Below are 23,532 nucleotides of genomic sequence, written 5' to 3'. Positions count from 1 at the left end.
ATACAATTTAAATATTCAAAAATACACTAACAATGCTTAAAGTTACATTGACACTATATAAACGGAAACAAAAATTAAAAATTTGATCATGAGACCTATGTGTTTAAAATGTCAGATATGCTTATGTAAGATATATCTATATTATTTTAGAGTTTCAGTGGTTGGTCAAGGAAGAGACTTAGGAAATCATACACCTCATTTAAAATGAGTGTCTTTCTCCATTATCCCAATGTTCTAGTGTATATTGACAACTTATCCCTTAGATAAACGTTTATTGATATTATTTGCTACTAGTGATTAAAAGAGCACAAAGAGGGTTCCTAATCAGCAATTTTTTCACAGCCACTTTCATCTCTTTGTTGCATAGACTATAAATGATAGGATTCAACATGGGGGTTAATCCAGCATATACTAAAGCCATAAATTTATCTATTTCCTGTGAATCTACAACCGAGGGCAACAGGTACATGGAAAGAGCTGTCCTGTGACAAAACCACCACAGTCATTGGACTGCATATGTTGAAAAGGCTTTGCCTCAACCATCCACTGAGCTGATTCTTAGGATGTTGGAGAAGATGAACGCATAAGAGATACCAATGAGGAGCATCTGCATAGAAAGAAGAAGTCTGCTGATCACCAGCATGATTAACTACATCTCGGAAGTATCTACACAAACTAGTTTCAAAAGAGCCAGAATTTCACAAGTGAAATGATTCATGATCCTATTTCTAAAGAGAGACCTATGTAGCACAGACATGGTTTCCACCAGGGCGGTGAGGCAGCCTGTCACTCAGGACCCAGATGCAATCTGCACACAAACTCTCTTGTTCATGATGATGGAATATGTCAGGGGATTGCTGATGGCCACATACCGGTCATACGCCATCATGGACAGGAGCACACACTCAGTAGAGCCCATGGCAAGAGAGAAGTACACCTGAGTGGCACATCCTGAGAATGAGATGGTGTTTCTCCCTGAAACAAAGTTTTCCAGCATTGGAGGGAGAGCAGGAGAAATATAGCAGATGTCAAGAAAGGAGGGGCTGGTGAGGAAGAAGTACATTGGTGTGTGTAGGCGGGAATCCAGGATGGTGATGGAGATCAGAAACATATTACCCAGCAAGGTGATCAAGTACATCAGCAAGCGCAGCACAAATACAGTGATTTCACCTTTGGGGTAGTAAGTAAATCCCAGAAAAATAAAATTTGAAATGACTGTCAAGTTTGTTGTGACCACTTTATTCCTTCTTGTTCATCTGCAGTAGTGGATAAAAGTATACATTGTAGATATAAAATTTTAAGCTCTACCAACTTTCAAGAGGTGTCTGTTAGGGATACTTTAAAAGGATCATTATCAGGGCCTGACCAGGGGCGTAGTGGTTAAGTTCATGCTCTCCAATTCTGTAGCCCGGATCCCAGGTGTGTACCTATGCACCGCTTGTCAAGCCATGCTGTGGTGGCATCTCATATACAAAATACAGGAGGATTGGCATGGATGTTATCTCAAGGACAATCTTCCTCAAGCAAAAAGAAGCAGACTGACGACAGACGTTAGCTCAGGGCCAATCTTCCTTACCAAAACAAAAAATGATCATTATCCTGGCAATACCATATTAGTTATTCATTCATGCATCCAACATTTGTTGAATACACTATAAGTTATTGAAGACCTAGAGCTGAATTACACAAAAGCAGCTCTCAGGCAACTCACAACAAAATACAAAGACTCAGTCAAGTAAATAATTATAATAACTTGATATAAGTATGTCCCAGGGTAGTAAGCAAACACAGATTAAGAATCCTAACTCTATGTTGGGAGTGCTACTCAGTGAGACACTTGAAAACTGGCTCAATAAAAAATGCATTGGAGGGCTGGCCCCGTGGCTTACCGGTTAAGTGCACACGCTCTGCTACTGGCAGCCCAGGTTCGGATCCTGGGCATGCACCAACACACCGCTTCTCTGGCCATGCTGAGGCCGTGTCCCACATACAGCAACTAGAAGGATGTGCAACTATGACATACAACTATCTACTGAGGCTTTGGGGAAAAAAAGGAGGAGGATTGGCAATAGATGTTAGCTCAGAGCCAATCTTCTTCAGCAAAAAGAGGAGCATTAGCACGGATGTTAGCTCAGGGCTGATCTTCCTCACACACACACACACACACAAAAAATGCATTGGACCTTATCACTTAAGGACCAGGGGAGGTTTGCTGGGCAAAAAAAAATGTTTTGTAAAAGTTTACAATGAGAAAGGATTTGGTTGCACTTCATAAAGCTGCAAATTATCTAAGATAACAGATGGATATGCTGCACACTAAGGAAAAGAAATAGAAGATAGACAAGAGTCCAATCACTATGACACTACCTGATTTCTGTCTCCAAGAAGACATTTTTGAATAAGAAATAAACTTGAACCCATACTTTCTTAAAAAGAAAATCATTCTCAAAACTAAGTATTTATACTGCAAATCAAATTACTTGCAATATATCTCACAATTGATCACATATGGAGACGTGTTTAAAAACCACTGTCCTACAAGATAGGGTTCAAATGAAATATGTCAGATACACAAGCTTCCCATTCTCATCATTGCCTAATTCTCCACCCTCATCTCCCAGCACTCTACTCCACACTCTGGTCTGAAACAACAACCAGCTTGTGACTCCGCATGCTACAATCCTTCTATCTTTGCTTCCTTATCATTTAAAATGGGGTGAGTTCAGGAAACAGAGTTTGTTTGTCTTAGTCTGCTTCCTACAAGAATTGAACTACCAGCAACAACGGTGCCATCATAAATGGGTTTTAGTTCCTTGAAGAAAATGCTACTGGGATGTCATAGTAGGCACAGTGGCAAATCCAGCTGGCATCCATGAGAGCTGTGTTTGAATAAGGACTTATTTTATATTTTTATATAAAATATTATTTTATATTTTTTGTCTTTAATCTACAACTTATCTACCTGGAGTGCCCTTTCTTCCCAGTTCCAATCTTGTCTTTATTCCCTATTTTATGCAATCATCAGAACTATATGACATAGCCTTAAGTATGGCTTCGTTTTTTGTACATACTTATGTTAGTCAAGTGTAGCACAGTGGACTGTAGCCATATGTGAACCTGCCTACTGCTCCCAACACCGGACTGTGTGCTTCTCAAGAGCTTATTCTCCATAATACTAACCAGGTAATAGTTACATTTAAGATTTTTAATAACACATTGCTGCCTTGAACATGGTAAGTTTTTGATACGTTTAAAAAAGTACATTTTCGCTATAGCTCTCTGCATCGACATAAAAGCCTGAAGATTTCTCAACTTGTCGTGTACGTCTGCAATCTTATCTGCGACATTAAAGAATTAGCTTAATTAAGAAACAGAGGTTAGGTGCTCTTAGCTTTAAACATTTGATGTAGAGTGAGAGGGGGAAAAGACAATGACCACGTGTACTCTGAGAAGGGATAGAAATGGTTCTGAAACAATCCTCCTCTGTAGGGAATTAGAGCACTGTCCTCAGAGTGTGAGATCTGGACCCCAAATCCAACCATGCTACTTACCGGTATGCAAAATGAGGCAAATCACTTGGCCTCTTTGAAACCTGGTTGTCTAGACTATAAAAGGAGGATGATAATTCCTATCTTGTGCAGATCTCAGAGATCTAGACCCATTTGTTTTAAATTCTCCCTCAACCACCCTAATACCATGGCCTCTCTAATATTTCAAAAAATCACAAAGGATTTGTGATTTCATGGTCTCCCTGATTTCCAGAACCATAATTACCTGTATGATGCTCCAGTGCTGGCCCACACTGACACAGACGAAATACTTCACACGTTCTTCATAATCTACTAAAATTTCAACCACCAATCATGGGTGAATGTGAAACACTTTACTGATTATCTCCAGACACGTGAAAGTTAGACACTTCTGATCACCAAAGTACATTTTGGTCAGCACACATGACCACTTCCACTGAGGGTTTCTCTGGTGGTCTTGTGCCCCCAGCACCCAGTTTTCTTGTTCCGGCTCCTCACTTGCCCTCCCCTTTCTCATCTCTCTTCACCACACTGCTCTCCACCCTTCCAGAAACAAAACAGTGGAGTCTTCTCCTTTTCTCATGCAGATTGAGTCCCCATCATTCCCTTACCCTTGTCTTATTTCTTTGTCAGAGTCTCACCTATCCCGTCATTTTATGTAGATACTTTCTCTTTTTCTAAAAGAGTTTCTAATTTTCTTAAATATTTAAGATAATTAAATGTTTTCCAACACATTCCACTCCTTCTTTACTAGAATATCAGAGCTACTATAAACTCAGAGGACTTCCTATCCAACCTTCTCATTTTAAAGTTCAGAGATGCTTGGAGGGGTTTATGACTTAACTGAGGTAAAAGAAAATCTGGAACTTATAGCCAAAAGTTGTATCCCATAATCAGGACTCATTTCTTCAACACAATATATTTCCTACCAACTAGAATTTCTTTTTAATGGAAATATCTCTACTCTGGTTTCATAACCTAGCTGAGACCCATTTATTTTGTAAATTTAAGAATACAGAAAGATATAAATAATGTCTGCTCCCTTTTACCTCAGCATATGTGATGAGCATCTTCCTTCTTGGTTAAGAAGGAAGCCTTCTTGGCTTCAGTATTTAGAGTTAAAGTTGATCTTCAGCACAGTCTTTTCTTGTGAATCTGGTGCAATGCTCAAAATAGTGAAAAATTCTGAATTTTGTAATTATGATAATATTCTATGAAAACTATATTAAAGTTGGGAGTGCAGAGGTATTTCATTCAGAAGATTGTAACGAGAAAGTATATGGATGGTCTTGGTTTGCAAAAAATCAATCCAAACCTTGCCTGACTCATAAAGTCTCAACATACATAGTTTCTATTAGTTAAAAATTTAAAAATAATTTCTTAAGAAAAATCATGACATGAAGATTTGTTCTGCCAAATCACCAGCTATGATCTGCTCCGAAAAACTTCCAAAGGATTATCCCCGGCACTAAGACTACAAAAATCTCCTGTTGCTAAAAGGTCTCCTGTTGCAAAAGTTAGAGATCTTCTAACTCCCTTAAAAATTTAATTTTGTGATTCTGAAACATAAAGCAGTTAAGAAACTTACCAGTTCTCAAGGGTGTGATTCTCCAAATTACATTAATTGAGTCAGGACAAAAAAATTATATAAAAAGTTTTAAATTATTTCCTGTCATTTTTCCCAGTAAAAGCCTGATTCTTGAGCAGCATTTGTGCAAGCAGAACTGGAGGAGATGATTTACCTGCTCCATTCCTTCTGTAAATGGCCCTTGAATTACACAGCAAACATTGTAATTAATGGAACTGTAGAAATGTCTTCCCATATGGCCTCTGAGCTTGTAAAGTGACCTATTTAGTTTCAGAAATCTCTCCAAATATCTCAGGTATCTGAGTAATAGAAGATATCCTTACCGAGCTTTAAATGGCCACAAAATGAAGAAAGAGCATTCATCAATCAGAAAATTTATTACTATCAAATGCCCCTTGAATAGACTAAGTTCCTAGCACAATATTTGTGTTTTTATAAAGATTATATAATAATCCCTGAAGAAGTAATGCCTTAGAATGAGTACTGGACTTAAAGTAAAAGAGTTGTGGATTGAACCTCAGTTCAACTATTGACTAGCCAAGCGATCTTATACAGTCATGGTATATTAACTGCACTAATGACCTCAATTCTTCACTCCTTCCTAGGCCCACCTACTCTAATTTTAGCTCTAAGCATGTGACTTGATTTGGTCACTGGACATTAGCAAATATAATGCAAGCAGAGACTTGTAACACACTTATACAATTAGGTTAGCCCTCTCTCTTCCATTTCTGCTATTGTCATGAGAATATATCCTAGTTAGCCAACTGGAGGATGAAATGCACATTAAGCAGAAGTGAGTTGTCCCAGTGCCACAGCCGAGGCCATCCTAGCTGAGCCAGCAGTCAGTCAATCCCCAACAAATGAGTGAGCCCAGAAGCAATCAATAAGCCAACTCACAGCTGATTTGAGAGGCAAAGATAATCTAGTTAAGACGTGGCTCAAGCCCAGATAAGCCGTTGCTTGTAGACTTTAATAAATGGTTATTTTGATATGCCACTGAGATTTTATGATCGTGTATTCTGCTGCATCATTGTAGCAATGTAAGGCTGAGATAGCAATAGATGCTTTCATTACCTATCCAACATTGACTCACTTACCCTTCTTAAAAGAATCACAATTTTATTCTTTTGTCTATCCCATTTTTATCCATAGGAGAATATTCTGAATAGTCCATGCTTCTTACCTTGCTTTCTAGAAGTCATACATTTTTACCTTTCATATTGAGATATGGAATTAATATAGCATGCATTCTTGTCATCTTTTACTTCATTTTTTATAAATACTGATATATATGGGTTTTTATCTAACACTTTCCTTTTGGTTTTCTTAGTCCCAAATGTTCTGTTACCCTTTGTCTCTCCTTTCTTGCTTTTTTTGGAGCAATTTCATTTGTTTATTTTTCCTACTATTTAGGGGGGGATGCTACCTTAGAGGTAAAAATATATATCCTTGATTTTAAGATTATAATTTATCTATTGATACTTTATCACTTCCTAAAAAGTGCTAAACCTTTAACTCCACTTAATCACTCATAGTTTTTGTGTTATTGTTATTATAAGTTTTACTTCTACATATAACAGAGAAGCTGAAAACATTGTAATTGTTGTTTGTTACACTTGATATTCATTTAGATTGACCCTTATATTCATCCATCCCCATGCTTATTATGCTTTAATACTTGTTTCTATCTGAGCTCATTTTCCTTCCACCTGAAGAGTTATCCATTTAGGATTTCTTTCAAGGCAAGTCTGCTAGAGATGAATAATGTGTTTGTGGTGGGGGGGTGGATTTGGAAGAAAGGGTCTGGGACTGTTCTCATTTTTTATTCAATTTTGAAGGATATTTTCACTGAGTATATAATTATTGGTTGGCAATTATTTTCTCTCAACACTCTAAAAACGCTGTTCTTCAATATTATTCACTTCATTATTTACGTGGTATGGCTGAAGCTTAGGAACCAGTTTTCTATCTTTTAAGAAATATGATTAAACACCTGAAGTCTGTGTAAATGGAAATGTAAGTACTCTTAGAACTAAGTTTCTAGACATTCTTTGTTCATTGGTGGAGTCCAAGATTCCTTATATTATGTTCTTGCACATGAACAATATTATTTATTCCAATATTACTACTGTTTTTCAAACAAATTGTACCCAGCCTGAACTGTCTTTATGTATTACTGTTTTCATAATTTTTGTTACATAAATATATCTCCTTCTGAATTAAAAAATAAATAACAATAAAAATGCTGTTCTTTATATTCTAGTATCCATTGTTTCTATTAAGAAGTTACCTCTAAGTTTTGTTGCTGCTTCTTTGATGAAATGTCTTTGTTTTTCCTTTGGCTATTTGTCATATTTATCTTTATTGTTAGTTTCTGAAATTTTACAACGATTTTCTTAAATGTGGCTTTCTTTTAACTTGCTCTTCGTGACATTGTAGATCTCATTGAATTTGTGGCTTGATCTTCTGCATAAGTTTGAGAAAATCATTCAGTATTAGCCATTTGCTCTTCTACCTCATTTCCTCTTTCTCCTCTCCCTCTGAGTGTTCAGTTATACATATGTTAGCCTTTTCCAACATGTCCTAAATCGCTTTTACAGTCCTTTCTGTATTTTCCTTCCTTTATCTTCTCCATGTATTAATCTGGATATTTTCTACTGATCTATATTCTAATTTGCTAAGCCTTTCTTCAATATTGTATAATCTGTGCTTAAATTCATCTATTAGTTCCTAATTCCAATTGTATCCTTGAGACCCATAGTTTCTACTTGATTTTTTGTATAATTACTTCTTCTCTAGTGAACTCCTCATCTTGTTATGTATCTTGAGGCACATGTTAACCTCAGTTACTTTGAAATCTGTGCCTGGTAACTCCTATATTTGGATCACCTGAGAGTCTTCAATTGTCTGTTTTTGTCTTTTGATCCTGTAACTTAGTATGCCTGGTATTTTTTTATTAAATGCCAGATATTGTGTATAAAAAATGCAGAATCTCTGGCTGATGTTTTATTTATAGAAAGAGAATTCACTTTATCCGCTTGTAGAAACCTGGAGTGGGGGAGACTGCCGTATATCAAAGAGGGATTGAGATAATTTAGATTTGGATTTCACATTTTGTAAGGCTTAGCCAAAATCTGGTTCACCTCCCTTTTTAGGTTTATCCCTCTAGGGTCTGAACAGAGATGCTGGAGTTTGTGTAAGGGAGCTTTCTCCTTCATGGGTCTCAGAGTTTTATTTTTATCTCAAAAGCACTATGGAACTGCCAAAACCTCAGCTAATGTGTTTAATCTCTTTTTGCTCTATTCCCAGGCCTCTTACTCTGAGAAGCCCGAAAATCAGCAAAGGCCTCATGTGGGGAACCAGTGACAACTGTTGGGATCACTTATCTGCACCTCTATTGTATTCAGGACCTTAGTCTCTCTACGTTTCAGAACGGGATGTCTCGGCAGGTCCAAAATTCAAGTTTTTCTTGCCAGACTCGTGATATTGTCAAACTCTTGTCTCACTTTTCTGCCTCTTAGCAGCATGCATCTGCCCAGTTTCTAGCCTATCTACAGGCCACAATGGAGAATCAGCAAATGTTCCAAGAGAAAAAAAAGAAGAGAACAGAATGCGTGGCTCACTTAATTGAGTGTCCTTTCTCTCCAGAATCTTATGTCCACATATACTGACTTCCTCAGAAACAATCGCCTTCCTTAAAAAACAAATTATACTATCCAGCTTTTCTACTTTTCTTAATGGAACCATTAGATACTCCACTCAGATGTTCAATATTGTTAACTTTCCTTTTACATTTTTTTATCTGTCTCCCTGACTAGACTGGAAGCCCTAGGAGGGTAGGAATGTTTGTCTGTTCACCAATATATCATCTTTTCCTAGAAGAGTGCTAAGAAAATATTAGACGCGAGAAGTTATATTTGCATTGAATCCAATGTCCTTGGGGACCCAACAGATGAGCTATTGTGAAGAGAAGTTTGCTTCCAGCTTAGTTCTCTGCAACATCCACTACATTAGAGTATATCAGCATTCACCCCTCCTGCTAACCTGTTCTGCTGACAATAGACATTGGAGATTAGGAAGAAATGTTCACCCCTGGATATAGCTGTTGCAGAGCTCCTCAATATTTACTATTACATTAGAGGATTCGGGAGCTGAGAAAAAAATAAGGTACTATGAGACAACTTTATTTGAAAAATTTATTGTTGCCCGAAAATGGCTATGGACTATTTAAAACGAGGTTTTAGATTCCTTAAAAATCAAGATTCCCCTTGTAACACAAACAAGCAGATTGCGGAAAACATAAAATATATCTTGCTCCAAAATAGTATAGCAAACATAAAGGTCATTTTCTTTGTACCAGATATAAATGAGCTCCCAGGAATCCTATAAAACACATTTCTAATTATTTTAGTGAGACAGAACAGAGAAAAGAAAAATAAGTAAAAAATGCTTGCTCACTATCCGGTGTCTAATAAATGTAAAGTAAATTACAAATTTCAAAGTAAATTGTGAAAAACATCATTATAATACATTACCTGAGTAGATCTGATCAGGCCAATAGATCTGCAAGATGAGCAATTCTGAGATAGAATTGTTACCAAAACAAAATGGGTTCACTTCTAGGTGAGTTGAAATCAAAACCTTCACCAGAAGTAATTGTCACACAAAATACAATTTATTTTCAGCACATAAGGAGACCACAGGGAATCACTTTCAAATCTGTGGCTCCCAAGCAAAGAAAAACAAGTGCCTTTAATTTTGGGTGGGAAATGAATATTCAAAAGAGAACTTTCATCATCACATGTAGAGGTAGGTAGAAGCTCACTCAGGCATGGTTTGAAAGCATGCTTTTGAATATATCACGTTATGCTAATAAGGCTTAAGCTCCTCCTGGGGCACAGACACTAACATTAAAATGAAACAAAGATAACTTTTGGGCATTTTTCAGCCCATCTGTGCAACTGTCGCTCTTGTAGTGGGATTTGGACTGGTTCCAGGCAGTTGGTGACTGAAACCTAACTAAAAAAAACTTTGAGAAACTGTTAAGTGCTTTTGAAACCTCCTTTGAGATACTTGGGCAATTAGTTGGTGACAGAATTATTTGTGTCAAGATGATGGAGGTCCTAGACCTCGGTAGAAAGCTTCATATACTTAACACAGACCAAGATCAATTGTCCTGAAGATTTTATGTCCAAAGCTACTTTCTGCCTGGGGTCTAGTTAATGGGCTTTCACATATCATAGAGTTTTTTTAAAAACTTAAGATGATAAAAGTTTACCTGAGGATTTATTTCCAGAGAAGATAAGAAACTGTTCTTATCTACACTAATTGAGTCAGTGTTATTAAAGATAGGCTGACATCCCTTCTAACTGGATCCAAACATTCAAAAATGAGCACACCTATATTCCTCAATAAGTATGGATGTATTACTTTATTAAGTTCTATCCAATTTTACCAAAACTTAACAGCAGGTAAATGCTTGACAAATTTTATTTTTCAGACCAATATTTTCCATGGGTATCAGGCAGGCTCTGGACAAAAATCTACATCTGCCCATGGACAAATTCGGCAAGAAAAACTATTAGTTTACTTGTAGCCTCAGTTGATCTTTTCTCAGCGTCCATTCTCTGTGTGCAGCATAGTTTCCACAGAGCCTCAGAGTAACCTAAAAAAAGCAGTTAATAGACCATTCATAGAAACTTGAGAAACTCATTACCCTTCAGAACACAAGGCATTTCAGGGATGTGATAACTCAAGATCATATTAAATAAGTACATTTTGTCCAAGGTTTATACAGATTCCAGAATCTTATTTCTCCAATCTAGTGGAGAGTGGAAAGTGTGGTTTTAATGTCAGTCTTTTCAGAGTCATGGCAAACACATCTTGACATTTTCAAGCTACTTCAGAATATATGGAACCACAAATGACATCTCATTTTTGAAGATTCCATGTTATTTAGCTTTTAAAACAATAGGCAAACTATCATGGCCTTAAAAGGCCATTAGCAAGAAGAATATCAAGGATGTCTTATAGAGGCATGTCTTTAAGCAATGAGATACGCAAATAGATAGAACAACAGAAAATCTTTGTTTTGGACCCTCATTTTTTAACTTGTTATTTAGTGATCACATATCATTTTAGATGAGTTGGTTGCCAGTCCCTTCATAATAAGGAAGAAAAGGACAAACAATTTTTTTATAAACAGATGATACAGTTTTATTATCCTGACAAAGAGCTACCAGAAATAATAACCATTCTAATGAATTATTGCCTGAAAGAAAGTCTAGAGATCCATCTAGTGGGTATCGCACTATTTTTCAGTGACAATTTAAAATCCAATTTGTAGTATGTTTTCAAAGGGAGTGTCTCCAAAGTCAATGAAAGACCCACCTATTTAATTTGAAGACTCCCCAGGGGTATCTCACATGTGCTCAATATTATGGGTCCACTCAGTCCCCCTCAGGACACTGCCATCACAATGTTATGATCTGCTATTCCTATCACTTCCCTGGAATCTGATGCTCCTACTGCCTCTAATAGTCCCTACTGTTTAGGGTGACCACGTTAGATTATCCAAACTAGGACACTTTTGACAATGAAAGGGAGAACTATTACTAATTACACCAGGGCAACTGGTATTAACTAGACTAGTTATGAGCAAATAGAGACATATGGTCACCATTCCAAGATTGTTTCCATTAGAGCCATAATGCTCCCATGCCACAAGATGTTTTATGAAAATATAGACTTCATACTTTGTTACCAGTACCCCAAAGCAGTACTGTTGGTGTCCTGGCTGACAGCAACTACTTCAGCTTTGTCTTACAACATATCACTTCCAAAGATCAGACCTAAGTTCAGGGAGTTAGGCTGGGGAAATTTTCTCTGCCCTGGGAGTCAGAGCGATAACAAATTTAAGATATAATCCTAGTCAGAGGCACAATGAACCTCTGTTAAAATAACAGGAGACCAGAGGCTAAGGAGAGAGGTGGACGATAAGGGATCTTCATGAAAACTTATGGTGGAGGTTAGGAACAGTGAGATCTGATTTCTAGTTAGGGTTTTCTTTTTTCCTTTTCTGTATTGTTATTCCCTTTTGTGTATCTTCCTTAAATCTTCAGTTAGTAAACAGAAGCCCAGAGCTAGCTGTAGTTCAGGGAATGAAAGGAAGGTGAATCCATGCACGGGATGAAACAAACTGGACAAAGAACTGCTCAATGACGATGACATTGAAGAACAGGCAGAAATGATTAGCAATGAAGCCTAGATAGTGGTCTGGAACAAGAGATGATCAGCCACAACCAGGAGTCTCTGAAGAGACTGCAGGTATTATATCTCTCTCTGCATGGCACATTGTTCTCTCCTAAGAAAGTCAACTAAAGGTTAAAAATTGCTGGTCTCTCTATTCCCTAAGTATTTTCCAAAGAAGGACCAATCTGCAATACAGTGGTTCCACTTTCTGGGCAGGTATAGAATGACCAGTACTGAATCCAACAAGGTTGGAAAAGTGAATCAGTGAAACAACTCTGATGCCATTTTTAAAAAATCTTATTTTGGATAAACTGAGTACTAGCCAGCTTCTCATTGACCATTATGATGAAAGAAAGTAATGCACAGGAAAAATTCAAAAAATAATATATATGACCTTTCCAGAAAAGAAATTTCCAAGAACTTCATCTTGGGAAAAAATATATTTGATGTAAAAGTAGGCTTTGAACCAGGATACAAAATCTCTACTATGGTTTGGAAAAAATATATTTGATGTAAAAGTAGACTTTGAACCTGGATACAAAATCTCAATTAAATCTTTCATGACCTCTTGAGTATGCTGACAGCTTCTGGTTTAAGACAAATTTTGGCTCAGTTTATCCAAATCTAATAGCTTTATACTATATTGGAGAAACGACATCTTAAAACATTTTATCCCCCCATATAGTTTGAGAAAGCATGCATTCCAAAAGGAAGACAGAAGTCATTTAGGTCTTTCTTTTTTGTTGTTTTTTTTTTGTTTTTGTTTTTTAGTTAGATAAAGGATCTGGGAAGGATTAACTCTTGGTTCTTTAAATCTTGGGGGAAATTCTAAGAAAATAATTACCAAAGAGAGCTAAAAGATTGATATAAGGAGACAGAGACAGAAGTAGAATAGCCATGAAATAAAGGAGCCATTCAACTTCCCTCTTTGTGGTGTGGTGTTCTATATAATGCTCCCCATTGCCTCATTTCTGAACTCAGTGGAGAAAAATGGATATTCTACTTTACAGTTAAAAGTAAAAACAAGATTAAAAAATTTTTAAAGGATTAAATAAAAAACCAAGAGTATTTTAAAATCTAAATAAAAATTAACTAAATAACATGGGGTTTTAATTAGTATTAAAAAGCTAAAGCAATCGAACAGTATAAAAGAATAAAACCAAATAACTTAACATCTTAAAATTTCTAAAATTCTAAAAGAAATATAAGCTAAACAACACAAAATTTAAAATAAAAAATTCTGAAGGTAATACGATAGCAAGGAAAGAAAATAAAAGGTATGTAATACTAAAATAAACATTAAAATCTAACACAAAAATTTGAAGTGTAAAATTCAGATCAAGAAGACAGAAAATGATCAAAGTAATTTTTTTTTAAGTTTAAGGTTACCATAACAGAGAAAAGAAATATAAACCCCAGACAAAAATCAAATGTAAAAACCATCTAGAAGGTAGATCCAGCATTCCCTATAACAGATTCCTCTTGGATCAGAAACAGACTTCGTTGATGGAGAACCAATGGGACACAGGAAAAAATTTTGCTCTACCTTTATCAGCGGTATTTGGCTCAGAAGTTGTTTACATTTAATTTTCAAACAGCTTTAAAAATCAGTTATTTGATTCCAAGTCCAAAGCAGTTAGAGCCAACATATCAGAAGGTCTTTGGAAAGAAGAATGCCAAAGTAGACATCTTGGAAGTAAAAAAGAATAATGATTTAATGCCTCATAGTTAGAGATGAACAAAAAGTTGTAAAACTAAGACTATTGTAGAACCAGAAAGTTTAATAGCATGTAACTACCTAGACAGAGGACAATTAGCATTACATATGTGAATAGACTCCAAGTAAACTATTTTAGTAATTACACTATTGGAAATTCATAATTTAAATTAAATTTTAAAAATTTGAGACCAGGTTTCATTCTGTCTTGTAAAGAAAGTAAATAAGTGTTAAATTAGTTTTGGAAATAATTTTAACAAAAAATATTTTTAAAGTTTTAATACTACTGTAAATTTTCCTGTCTGGAAATCTCTCTTTCTATTACACTATCACTCTACTTGCCCTCACAATCAAGCTCTTTCCTTATGGTTCCACAGGAAAAATATTCTAAATATTGAACAAGAAAATTTTTAATGGCTTAGGAGGATTTGGAGATTGATGAGAAACTACCTCACAAGGCTCTCCACTGGAAAATCTGGGTGCAGTGTTTTGGGGTTTTTCTGTTTTGCTTTTTTCACAACAGAAAACTTTATTAGTTTTGAAAGATTTAATGAAGTGTTGCCTATGAAATCATGTTACGTAAAAAAGAAACATAAAAAGACATATAACACTCAGTTCCAGTACTGAAATAAATACGGAATATCAAAGATATTGTTCAAAAGTTTAAAGGTAGCCATCTCCTAGAGTTAGAGTAATAGGTGATCTCTCTCTCTGTTACTCCTCCTACTGTCCTGTATCTTGCCAATTCTCTATAATGAGCACTCAATAATAATGACATGCTATATGTCATTATAAAATTTTTTTAAATAATAAATGAAAGTGGAAAAAAAGTAAAAGTAACAAAAATTGCAACATAATTCTCAAGTTTCAACAACGTTTAATGTGTTCGCAATCTAATACCATTTCCATTCACTTGCTAAAGAATCTTTGGTTAAACAGATATGTTATCGCCTCCTTCACATCCTTGTTTCTGAGACTGTAGATTAAAGGATACATCATGGGAGTCATCACACCATAGAATGTGAATATAAGTTTCTCAGTATCATCAAAGTCATCTGAATTAAGAGTCTCCTTAGACTTGGGCTCCATGTACATGAAGGGAACGGTTCCATAGAATATGATCACCACAGTCAGGTGGGCTGAGCAGGTGGAGAAGACTTTGCTTCTCCCCTCAGAAGTACAGATCTTCAGGATGCTGGAAATGACTAACGAGTAAGAAATGACGATCAAGAGTAGGGGCATCAGTGTGAACAATGTCGTGGCCACAAGCATGATGAACTCTTTGCCAGAGATGTCAGCACAGGCCATCTTCATAACAGGCAGAATTTCACAGGAGAAATGATTGATGACGTTATTCCTAAAGAAGGTCAATTGTACCACAAATGCAGCTTGTATTGCAGAGTTGACAACTCCTGCAAACCAGGACCCAGCTGCCACGGGCACATAGGAATTCTTACTCATGTTGACAGACTATCTCAGAGGGTTGCAGTTAGCCACATACCTGTCAAAGGCCATCATGCCCAGGAGCACACACTCCGTTGTCCCCATGGACAGTCCAGAGATATCTCCAGTGCACAGACAGAGAAGGAGATGGTCTTTTTTTCCGAGAGGATCTTCACCAGTGTAGAGGGAATGGAGGTGGTGGTGTAGCAGATGTCCAAGAAGGAGAGGTTCTCCTACATAGGGGTGTGCAAGTTCGAGACGCTGATTAAAATAAAGGTGCCATTGCCCAGAAGGATGACCACATGCATTATCAAGGTGAGCACATAAAAGAGTAGCTCAAGCCTTGGGTCACCAGAAATCCCCTTTGAAAAGAATGGTTTCTACCAGAATGGTTTGGTTTTCTCATTCCATTTCACTTTCTCTCTTTTTTTTTTTTTTTTAAAGATTTTATTTATTTTATTTTTTCCCCCCAAAGCCCCAGTAGATAGTTGTATGTCATAGCTGCACATCCTTCTAGTTGCTGTATGTGGGACTCGGCCTCAGGATGGACGGAGAAGTGGTGCCTCGATGCACACCCGGGATCCGAACCCGGGCCACCAGCATTGCAGCGCGCGCACTTAACCACCAAGCCACAGGGCCGGCCCTCACTTTCTCTCTTTTACCTTTAAGCGTTCAAAGAATTTAAAAAAATAATAATAATAATTTCCTAACTAAAAGCCCATGTTCACCAATGCACGTGTATAAAAATTTTCCATGAACCCAATGAGAAGGAGCGAAAAAGAAAATAGGGAAGGGGAAGAGGAGAAAAGCGAAAGGAGTGAAGAAATAAACAATACAGGAAAAGAAGTATAAGGGAGAAGCTATCGTGTTGATCACTTTTTCTGGGCCAGCAAATTTGTGAGGTTTTTTTCACATATTACCTTTTTTAAACCCCCAAATTATTATCATTTTAAAGATAGAGAACTTAACTAAATTCAGCTAAGAGATTTCAAGGCTAAAGTCATACAATTAATATGTAGCAAAGGCTAGGCTCAAATTCAAGCCTGCTTGTGGTCCATAATTATCCAGATTTTTTAATGAACTATAAGAGCAACACTGAGTGCATTATATCAGAGATTTGGCTAATTAACTCACAAAGGCAGCCTAGCTCCTACGTCAGGAAGACTCAACAGTAACCCATTACATATCAAAACACTTTAAAGAAGTATGTCAATCTGATGGGAAAATGGTCAGCAATAAACCCAACCAGTGTTTATTGACTGCCTGATGGCCCAGAAACTGGGTGCATTTCATGTAATGCCCAATAATCTGAAGTCTTGTTACAATGCAAATATCTTCTTTTTGGTGGGAGATAGAGGAATGTTTAAATTCTATTTAAAAAACTATCATGTAGTAAAACATACAGTAAAATTGATTTTGGCTCTTTTAGTGCACAGTACTATCAATTTTAAAACATGTATAGCTTCATGCAATTATCACCACAACCAGGACATAGAACTCTTCTATCATCCTAAAACTCCCTTGTGCTATCCCTTTATGGTCACTGTCTTTCACTCACTCATAAATCCTGGCAAAGACTAATATGCCTTTTATCCCTATAGTTTTACCTTTTCCAGAATGTTATGTAAATGGAATCATATGAGCCACTGGTGTCTGGCTTCTTTCACTTAGCATAAAGCCTCTGAGATTCATCCAAGTTGCTATTGCTGAGTAGTATTCCATTGCATGGATATACTACAGTTTGTTAATCTATTCACCTGTGGAAACACATTTGAATTCTTTCCAGTTCCACCCCCTCAGAGGTTTGACTCTATCACTCAGCTTTTAATTCTGGTAAATGAAGAGGCCTGTCAAGTCTTTAGTCTGTCTTGAGGTATCTTTAAAAGCAAGGGATTTAATCTATTTTGATCCTGCTAGGAAATGGAGTCCTCATGTCAGTAATCATCTATGATTCTCACTTGCACACTCCCATGTATTTGTTCCTCTGTAATCTTTCCTTCCTGAACATTTGTGTCACAAGCTCCTCTGTCCCACTAATTCTGGACAGCTTCCTGACAGGAAGGAAAAGTGTTTCCTTCTCTGGGTGCACGGTGCAAATGTTTCTCTCCCTTGCCATGGGGGCCACAGAGTGCATGCTTCTAGGTGTGATGGCACTTATCTGCTACCCACTGAGATACCCTGTCATCATGAGCAAAAGTGCCTACGTGGCCATGGCAGCTGGATCCTGGGTTGCTGGTCTTGTGGACTCAGTGGTGCAGACATCTCTCACAACGCAATTACCATTCTGTGCTAACAATGTCTGTGAAATTCTGGCTATCCTAAAACTGGCCGGTGCTGATATCTCAATCAATGTGATCAGTATGGCAGGGTCAAATCTGATTGTTCTGGTTATTCCATTGCTGGTAATTTCCATCTCTTACATTTTTATTGTTGCCACTATTCTGAGGATCCCTTCCACTGAAGGAAAACGTAAGGCCTTCTCCACCTGCTCCGCCCACCTGACAGTGGTGATTATACTCTGTGGAGCCATCTTCTTCATGTACACAAAGCCCAAGTCTAAAGCTCTGTTGGTACAGATAATCAAGACATCGTTGAGGCCCTCATCTCCCTCTTCTGTGGAGTGATGACCCCCGTGCTCAATCCTCTCATCTATACTCTGAGGAACAAGGATGTAAAGGCTGCTGTGATGAGCGTGCTGGGTAGGAAACACTTCTCTGATGGGATATGAATACTGATACACCATGTGACTCAGTATTCAAAGCTGCTGGAGACACGAAATTTAAATAGAGAAAATCACTATGTGAAAACAAATTCACCAGGTGTCATTCAAAACTATATGAAAGAAATATTTTGGTTTCTGTTGTTATTATTAGTTTTTGTCCTAACTGCAGAAATAAAACATGCTTGTGGTTATAAAAAATACTATAATGGAAATGTAAAAATTTGAAAATCTCTTAGGAAATCCCAGCAAAACATTTCCTCACTATTAAAACTTTAGAAAATAATAAAGGCAAAACGTGTTCTAAAAAGCCCTTTGTAACCGAAAATAAGTACATTATTAATTATTATTTAAAGTGATTATTAATCAGCACATGACATGATGTATATTCATTTTTAATTTGTTCTTTTAAGTATTGTTTGTGTCCACAACACATATAAGCTCTCTGGGAGTAGGAACTTGTCTGTTTCTTACCCTACAACATCCCAAAGACCTAGAACAGAATGTTACACATAGTAGATGCTCAATACATATTTTTTGAATAAATAAGTAAAGTACAGCATGTATAAAAGTAGAAATGTATATTTCTCACATCTGAGGTAAGAAAAGGTTATTCAAAAGAAATTTCATTCAATGTAATATTTTCTAAATAAACTAGATTGGCATTTTGTCACATGAACTCCCTTAATAAAGTGCTACCTTTTCTTTTTTGTGTGATTTTGTATAATGTAGAGAAACAGGTCTTATTTACCAGCTGGCATAACTTTTCTGGATTTGGCATATAATGAAACAAAGATAACTGAAATGTTCCCTAGTAATAAACCCTAAGTTTTAATCTGATAAAATAGAGCTAACACGGTAGCAGAGAATTCCTCTTGGACTTCGAGATCAGCTTGTAATGAAGACTTCTTTCCCTCTCTGCATTGGACCATATAGCTGCTAATAAGTAGGAGAGCTAGACAAAACTGGTAACTGACAAAATTTGCGATAAGAGGATAAGAAGTGGCAAAAGAGAAAGAGTCATGTTGTTCAATGAACTGAGAAGCTATAGGGTTTAGGGCATTGGGGGATAAGACAAAGATGGCCCCAAAATGACATAAAATCTATTGTCTAAAGAGTGTAACCACGTGGAGCAGTACCAATGTAAGGAATGGAAGCTCCACTTCCATTGAAGGAATTGAGTTAGATATGTCAATAGAGGAAAGCATTCCTTTTTTCTAGCCCTTTGAGGAGTCTACGAGAGTTGAAATATAGAACACAAATCTAAAGCAAAAGACAATAGCTACTTCCAAATTGCAAAAGTAAGCTGTAATATCTTCCTTTACTGTTAACAGGTAATTACGGTTTCTTGATAAGAATAAAGAATTTAATTAATACATAGCACTAAATAGTGCTAGAACATCCTAAATGTCCAACAAACATTGGCTGGTTTTTTATTATTAGTGTTGGGTGTACTTTCATATGTCATAATGCTTTCAGTAGGCACAAGATTTTCATCCTTACTTTTTTTTTTTCTTTTCAGGGAAAGATTGATCCTGAGCCAACATCTGTTGCCAATCTTCCCTCCTCTTTTTTTGCCTCCCAAAGCCCCAGTTTATTGTTGTAAATGCTAGTTGTAGGTCATTCTAGTTCTTCTATGTGAGCTGCCACTACAGCAGGGCAACTGACAGACAGGTTGCGTGCTTCCGTGACCAGGAGGCGAACCTGATCCGCCAAAGTGGTGTGCGCCAAACTTTAACCACTAGGCCTTCAGGGCTGGCTCACATCCTTAATGTTTATGGAGTAATTTTCATGCTGTTAATCTATTGTCTCTCAGCTTCAAATCCATTTTTTTTTATGCTCTGCTTTGTGAGTTAGGATTGGGACACTGAAAACTATATTTCTCCTTTGCTATGAGGCTTCTATTAACCTCTTCCAAAGGAACTGCTAGAAAGAGAATGGAAAGTTGGATGAAAACAAGGGACTTGAGCCTCCCTATTTGCCCCTTGTTCCTGTCTCCATCACCCCAGCTATGGTTCTTCGCCATGACAAGGCAGCTCCTTAGCTGTTTCCAGTATTGGTCTCAATTTTTATTTCTTCTTTTCTATAACCCAGAACAAGTTACCTACCAGTGCCACCTCCTCAGAGGTTTGAATCTGTCACTCAGCTTTTAGTTCTGGTAAGTAAACAGCCCTGTCAAATCCCTACTCTGTCTTGAGGTATCTTTAAGAGCAATGAAATATGTAATTCTCTGCTTGAGAAATGTAGTGAATCAGATAGAGCATAAGCAATACTTTTTGGTCAGACTATCATAACTATTTGGTCCAAATATCACAACTAAATAACAGAAGGTCCTGGGCAAGACATTTGTGTTTCTTCGGCAGTTGCTTTCTTGTGTCTAAAACATTGATTATGAAAATCTCTTTAGTATATTCTAAAATGACGTAATAATAATCATAGGAATATATGAAAGGAAAACAATGAGTAGTTTACCAAACCCTGAAATACATGTGAGAAGGGAAAAACTTAGGACCTTGAGAGAAAGAAACATAAGTACAACTCTTTTCTTTCACCAATGCATACCTACCACCCACCTAAGTTCTATCCTGGCACACCGTATGCTATTTCTATTAATTTGTTGAATTAATGCATAAGTAAGTAAATAAATGAATGAAAAATATCTTCAGGAGGCTACATATAGTTTCCAAAATGATTTATCAAGATCATCTTTTGGGGCCTCATGATAACTCTTCAAGGAATTAATATTTTTCCAAAATTTACAGGACAGAAAATCTAGTTCCAGAAACGTAGAAATATCCGAAGTCACAACCAGGATATGGTTAAGTCTTTGATTTGAATAAAACAACCAACTTAACAACCCAGCTATTATGGAATACACATTCTTTTAAAGCACATATGGAATATGTATAAAAACTGATATTTTGTTAGGGTAAAAGAAAGAATCAGGAAATTTCAAAGAAATTATATTAAACAGACCATATGCTCTCCATTAAATTAACAGCAATTAATTAATTAAAAAGCTCCATAACCTGAGATAATTAAAACACACTTCTAAATAACTAATAACTAGTGGTGATATTCAAAATGTTTAGTAACTTCTATGGCAAATGCAACAAATCAGAAAGAATACTTGCCATAAACAACCAATGTCGCCATAGTAATACATGCCAGGTAGATTTCAGCTTTGCTTATAGATCAGAGAAAAAATTACAGCCAAAACATTAAAACCAGGCCTGAGTTTGTACCCATTGGTACAGCTGTACTGATTGTTTGCAGTTAGTATCCATTCTGACTGGTTGGTAGCTGTGCCATAGTCTTTGTAAAATATTTTCAATAGCAACCCTGCTAAGAAATGAAATACAATTGAATACTGAAAATTAAAATTTACTTGATACAGAGAAAACAGTTTTTTGAGGGAAATGTTCATACTTAAATTTTGTGGGAAACTTGGCACCATAATGGAAAGAGAAGGAAGGAAACAAAAAGAAAAGGAAGATAAGGATGAGGAACTATCTATAGAACTTGAAAGCAAAGTCAATATGCAAGGCATTGTGCTAAATATTCACAGCTAATTATTTCTGACAAGATCTTCACAATAATTTTAAAAGATATATCTCCTTGCTCTTAATTTATAGATGAAGAGGCTAAGACTCACAGAATTTAAAATCATACAGGTTCTAAGTGAGAAATCTAGTTTTCAAACCATAGTCTTTTCTAAAAAGACATTATTTCTTCTACTGCCTCCTAGTCTACTGCCTGAAGTCCAGTTCCATCTGAATCAGGAAAATTAATCCAAAATATTACAGGACAAGAAAGTTAAGATATCCTAACTAAATGTAACCTCAGAATTTCTCCAGAGCCATTAACTGGATACATAGATGAATTCAGGGGACTATGATGAGCAAGTCCTCGATGATTGTGGCAAAGTCCATGAGTAAGAGTGGATAGCACTTTAACTTTGTCTTGAGCCCAGTCTTGCATCATCCTCCTAAGAAACTCATTGACATCTCTATACTTACAGGTAACAGACACTAATCATCAGGAACCAAGTGTTTACACAACCAGAAAATTGCTCCGTAAACCTAGTGTTATGGGTTTTCAATGCGAGGCACTTTAGGAAAGATGAATTTTTAGGGTGTGAGAAGTTTTAGTTTATCAAAGGAAGCAGAAAACATTACTGGTTAGGAGACTGGACGTAAAATCAAACTGTTTAGATTGAAATCACACCTCCACATCTACTTTACTAATCTATAGCCTATGCAAGTAACTTAATATCTCTGAACCTCAGTGTCTTATTTGTTGTGGGGATTAAACATACTAGTTCATTCATCCATATTTTACAGCACTTCTCTCACTCTAGAGAAAGGGTCTTACTTTGAAACACCAAGGAGCCAGAGGAATAGAGAGAATTCAACTATAACCAAGTTTGCTTGTGGTGATGGTGGATCACCAGGTTGATAGCATGTAGGCAGCATACGAAGATGCAAATTTAAACACTAATAATGGACATTCCATTTGATGCCATAGATGGTGTGATTTTTGATGCAAATAGGTAATCTCTTTGCACTATTGAGAAAAGCAGAGCAACCATTACTAACTGCACCTCACTTTTTAGGGAAGACAGAAGTAGAACCACTAAAAGGAGAGGCAGGTAGGCAGCCAAGAGGTAGAAAGAGAGGCATGTCTGTGTAGAGTCACCAAGAACACAAAAGGGAGCGCCTCAAGAAGCCTAAAAGGGAAAATCCTAACTCTAAGAAAGGAAATTGGAGATAGGGACCTTGGCGATATCAGAGATATTAATGTGGAGAAGAGGGACTATGACCCGGTGGGTTCAGGAATGGCTCCTTGAGGGCGGCTGAAGAGGCGCCAGTGGTAAGTCCAAACTTGTCATAGGATCAGTAAGACATTAAATAAAAATAAAAGAGCAATAATTTTATTGAGCCCAGATAAGAAATCTTATGACTATCTCTGAACAACACCCATGAGGTTTCCAGAGAAATGGGAAAAGGAAGGAAGAGCCCTCCTACCTATTACAGATTAATTAAAAATGAAGCAACCACTTCATGACTAATGTCTTCTGTAATTGAAGGAAGGGAACATGCTAAACAACGCTAATGTTGCAGATACATTTAATCCTCATAAAAACCTGAAGATATACATGATTTTATACAAAAAGGATTGTGGACCCAAAAAAGTTGTACAAATTGCTCTAGGTCACACAGCTAGGAAGTGGCACACCAGGGATTGGAGCTCTAAACAGACTGCAAAATCCATACATTTC

The 23,532-nt window shown here is 36.7% G+C and overlaps 1 protein-coding gene and 2 pseudogenes across 1 annotated transcript; 1 reads left to right on the top strand and 2 right to left on the bottom strand.

Moving 5' to 3' along the window:
• Window positions 1–280: 280 nt before the first annotated feature.
• On the bottom strand, window positions 281–2,673 carry LOC101402774 (olfactory receptor 13F1-like; annotated as a pseudogene).
• A 12,325-nt stretch (window positions 2,674–14,998) lies between these two features.
• Window positions 14,999–15,943, bottom strand: LOC101401904 (olfactory receptor 13C9-like; annotated as a pseudogene).
• Window positions 15,944–17,436: 1,493 nt separating this feature from the next.
• LOC101403038 (olfactory receptor 13C8-like) lies at window positions 17,437–18,260 on the top strand (the record flags this gene model as incomplete). Its single annotated transcript, XM_014781906.2, is given in 2 exon segments — window positions 17,437–18,108; window positions 18,111–18,260. Coding segments are annotated over 2 exon segments (822 nt in total), but the record flags the coding sequence as incomplete, so codon positions are not given.
• Window positions 18,261–23,532: the final 5,272 nt, after the last annotated feature.

This window comes from Ceratotherium simum, chromosome 29 (assembly GCF_057802395.1).
Source record: "Ceratotherium simum simum isolate JZ-2026a chromosome 29, ASM5780239v1, whole genome shotgun sequence".
In the NCBI taxonomy this organism is placed as follows: Eukaryota; Metazoa; Chordata; class Mammalia; order Perissodactyla; family Rhinocerotidae; genus Ceratotherium; species Ceratotherium simum.
This window is presented reverse-complemented; position numbering and strand designations above follow the sequence as displayed.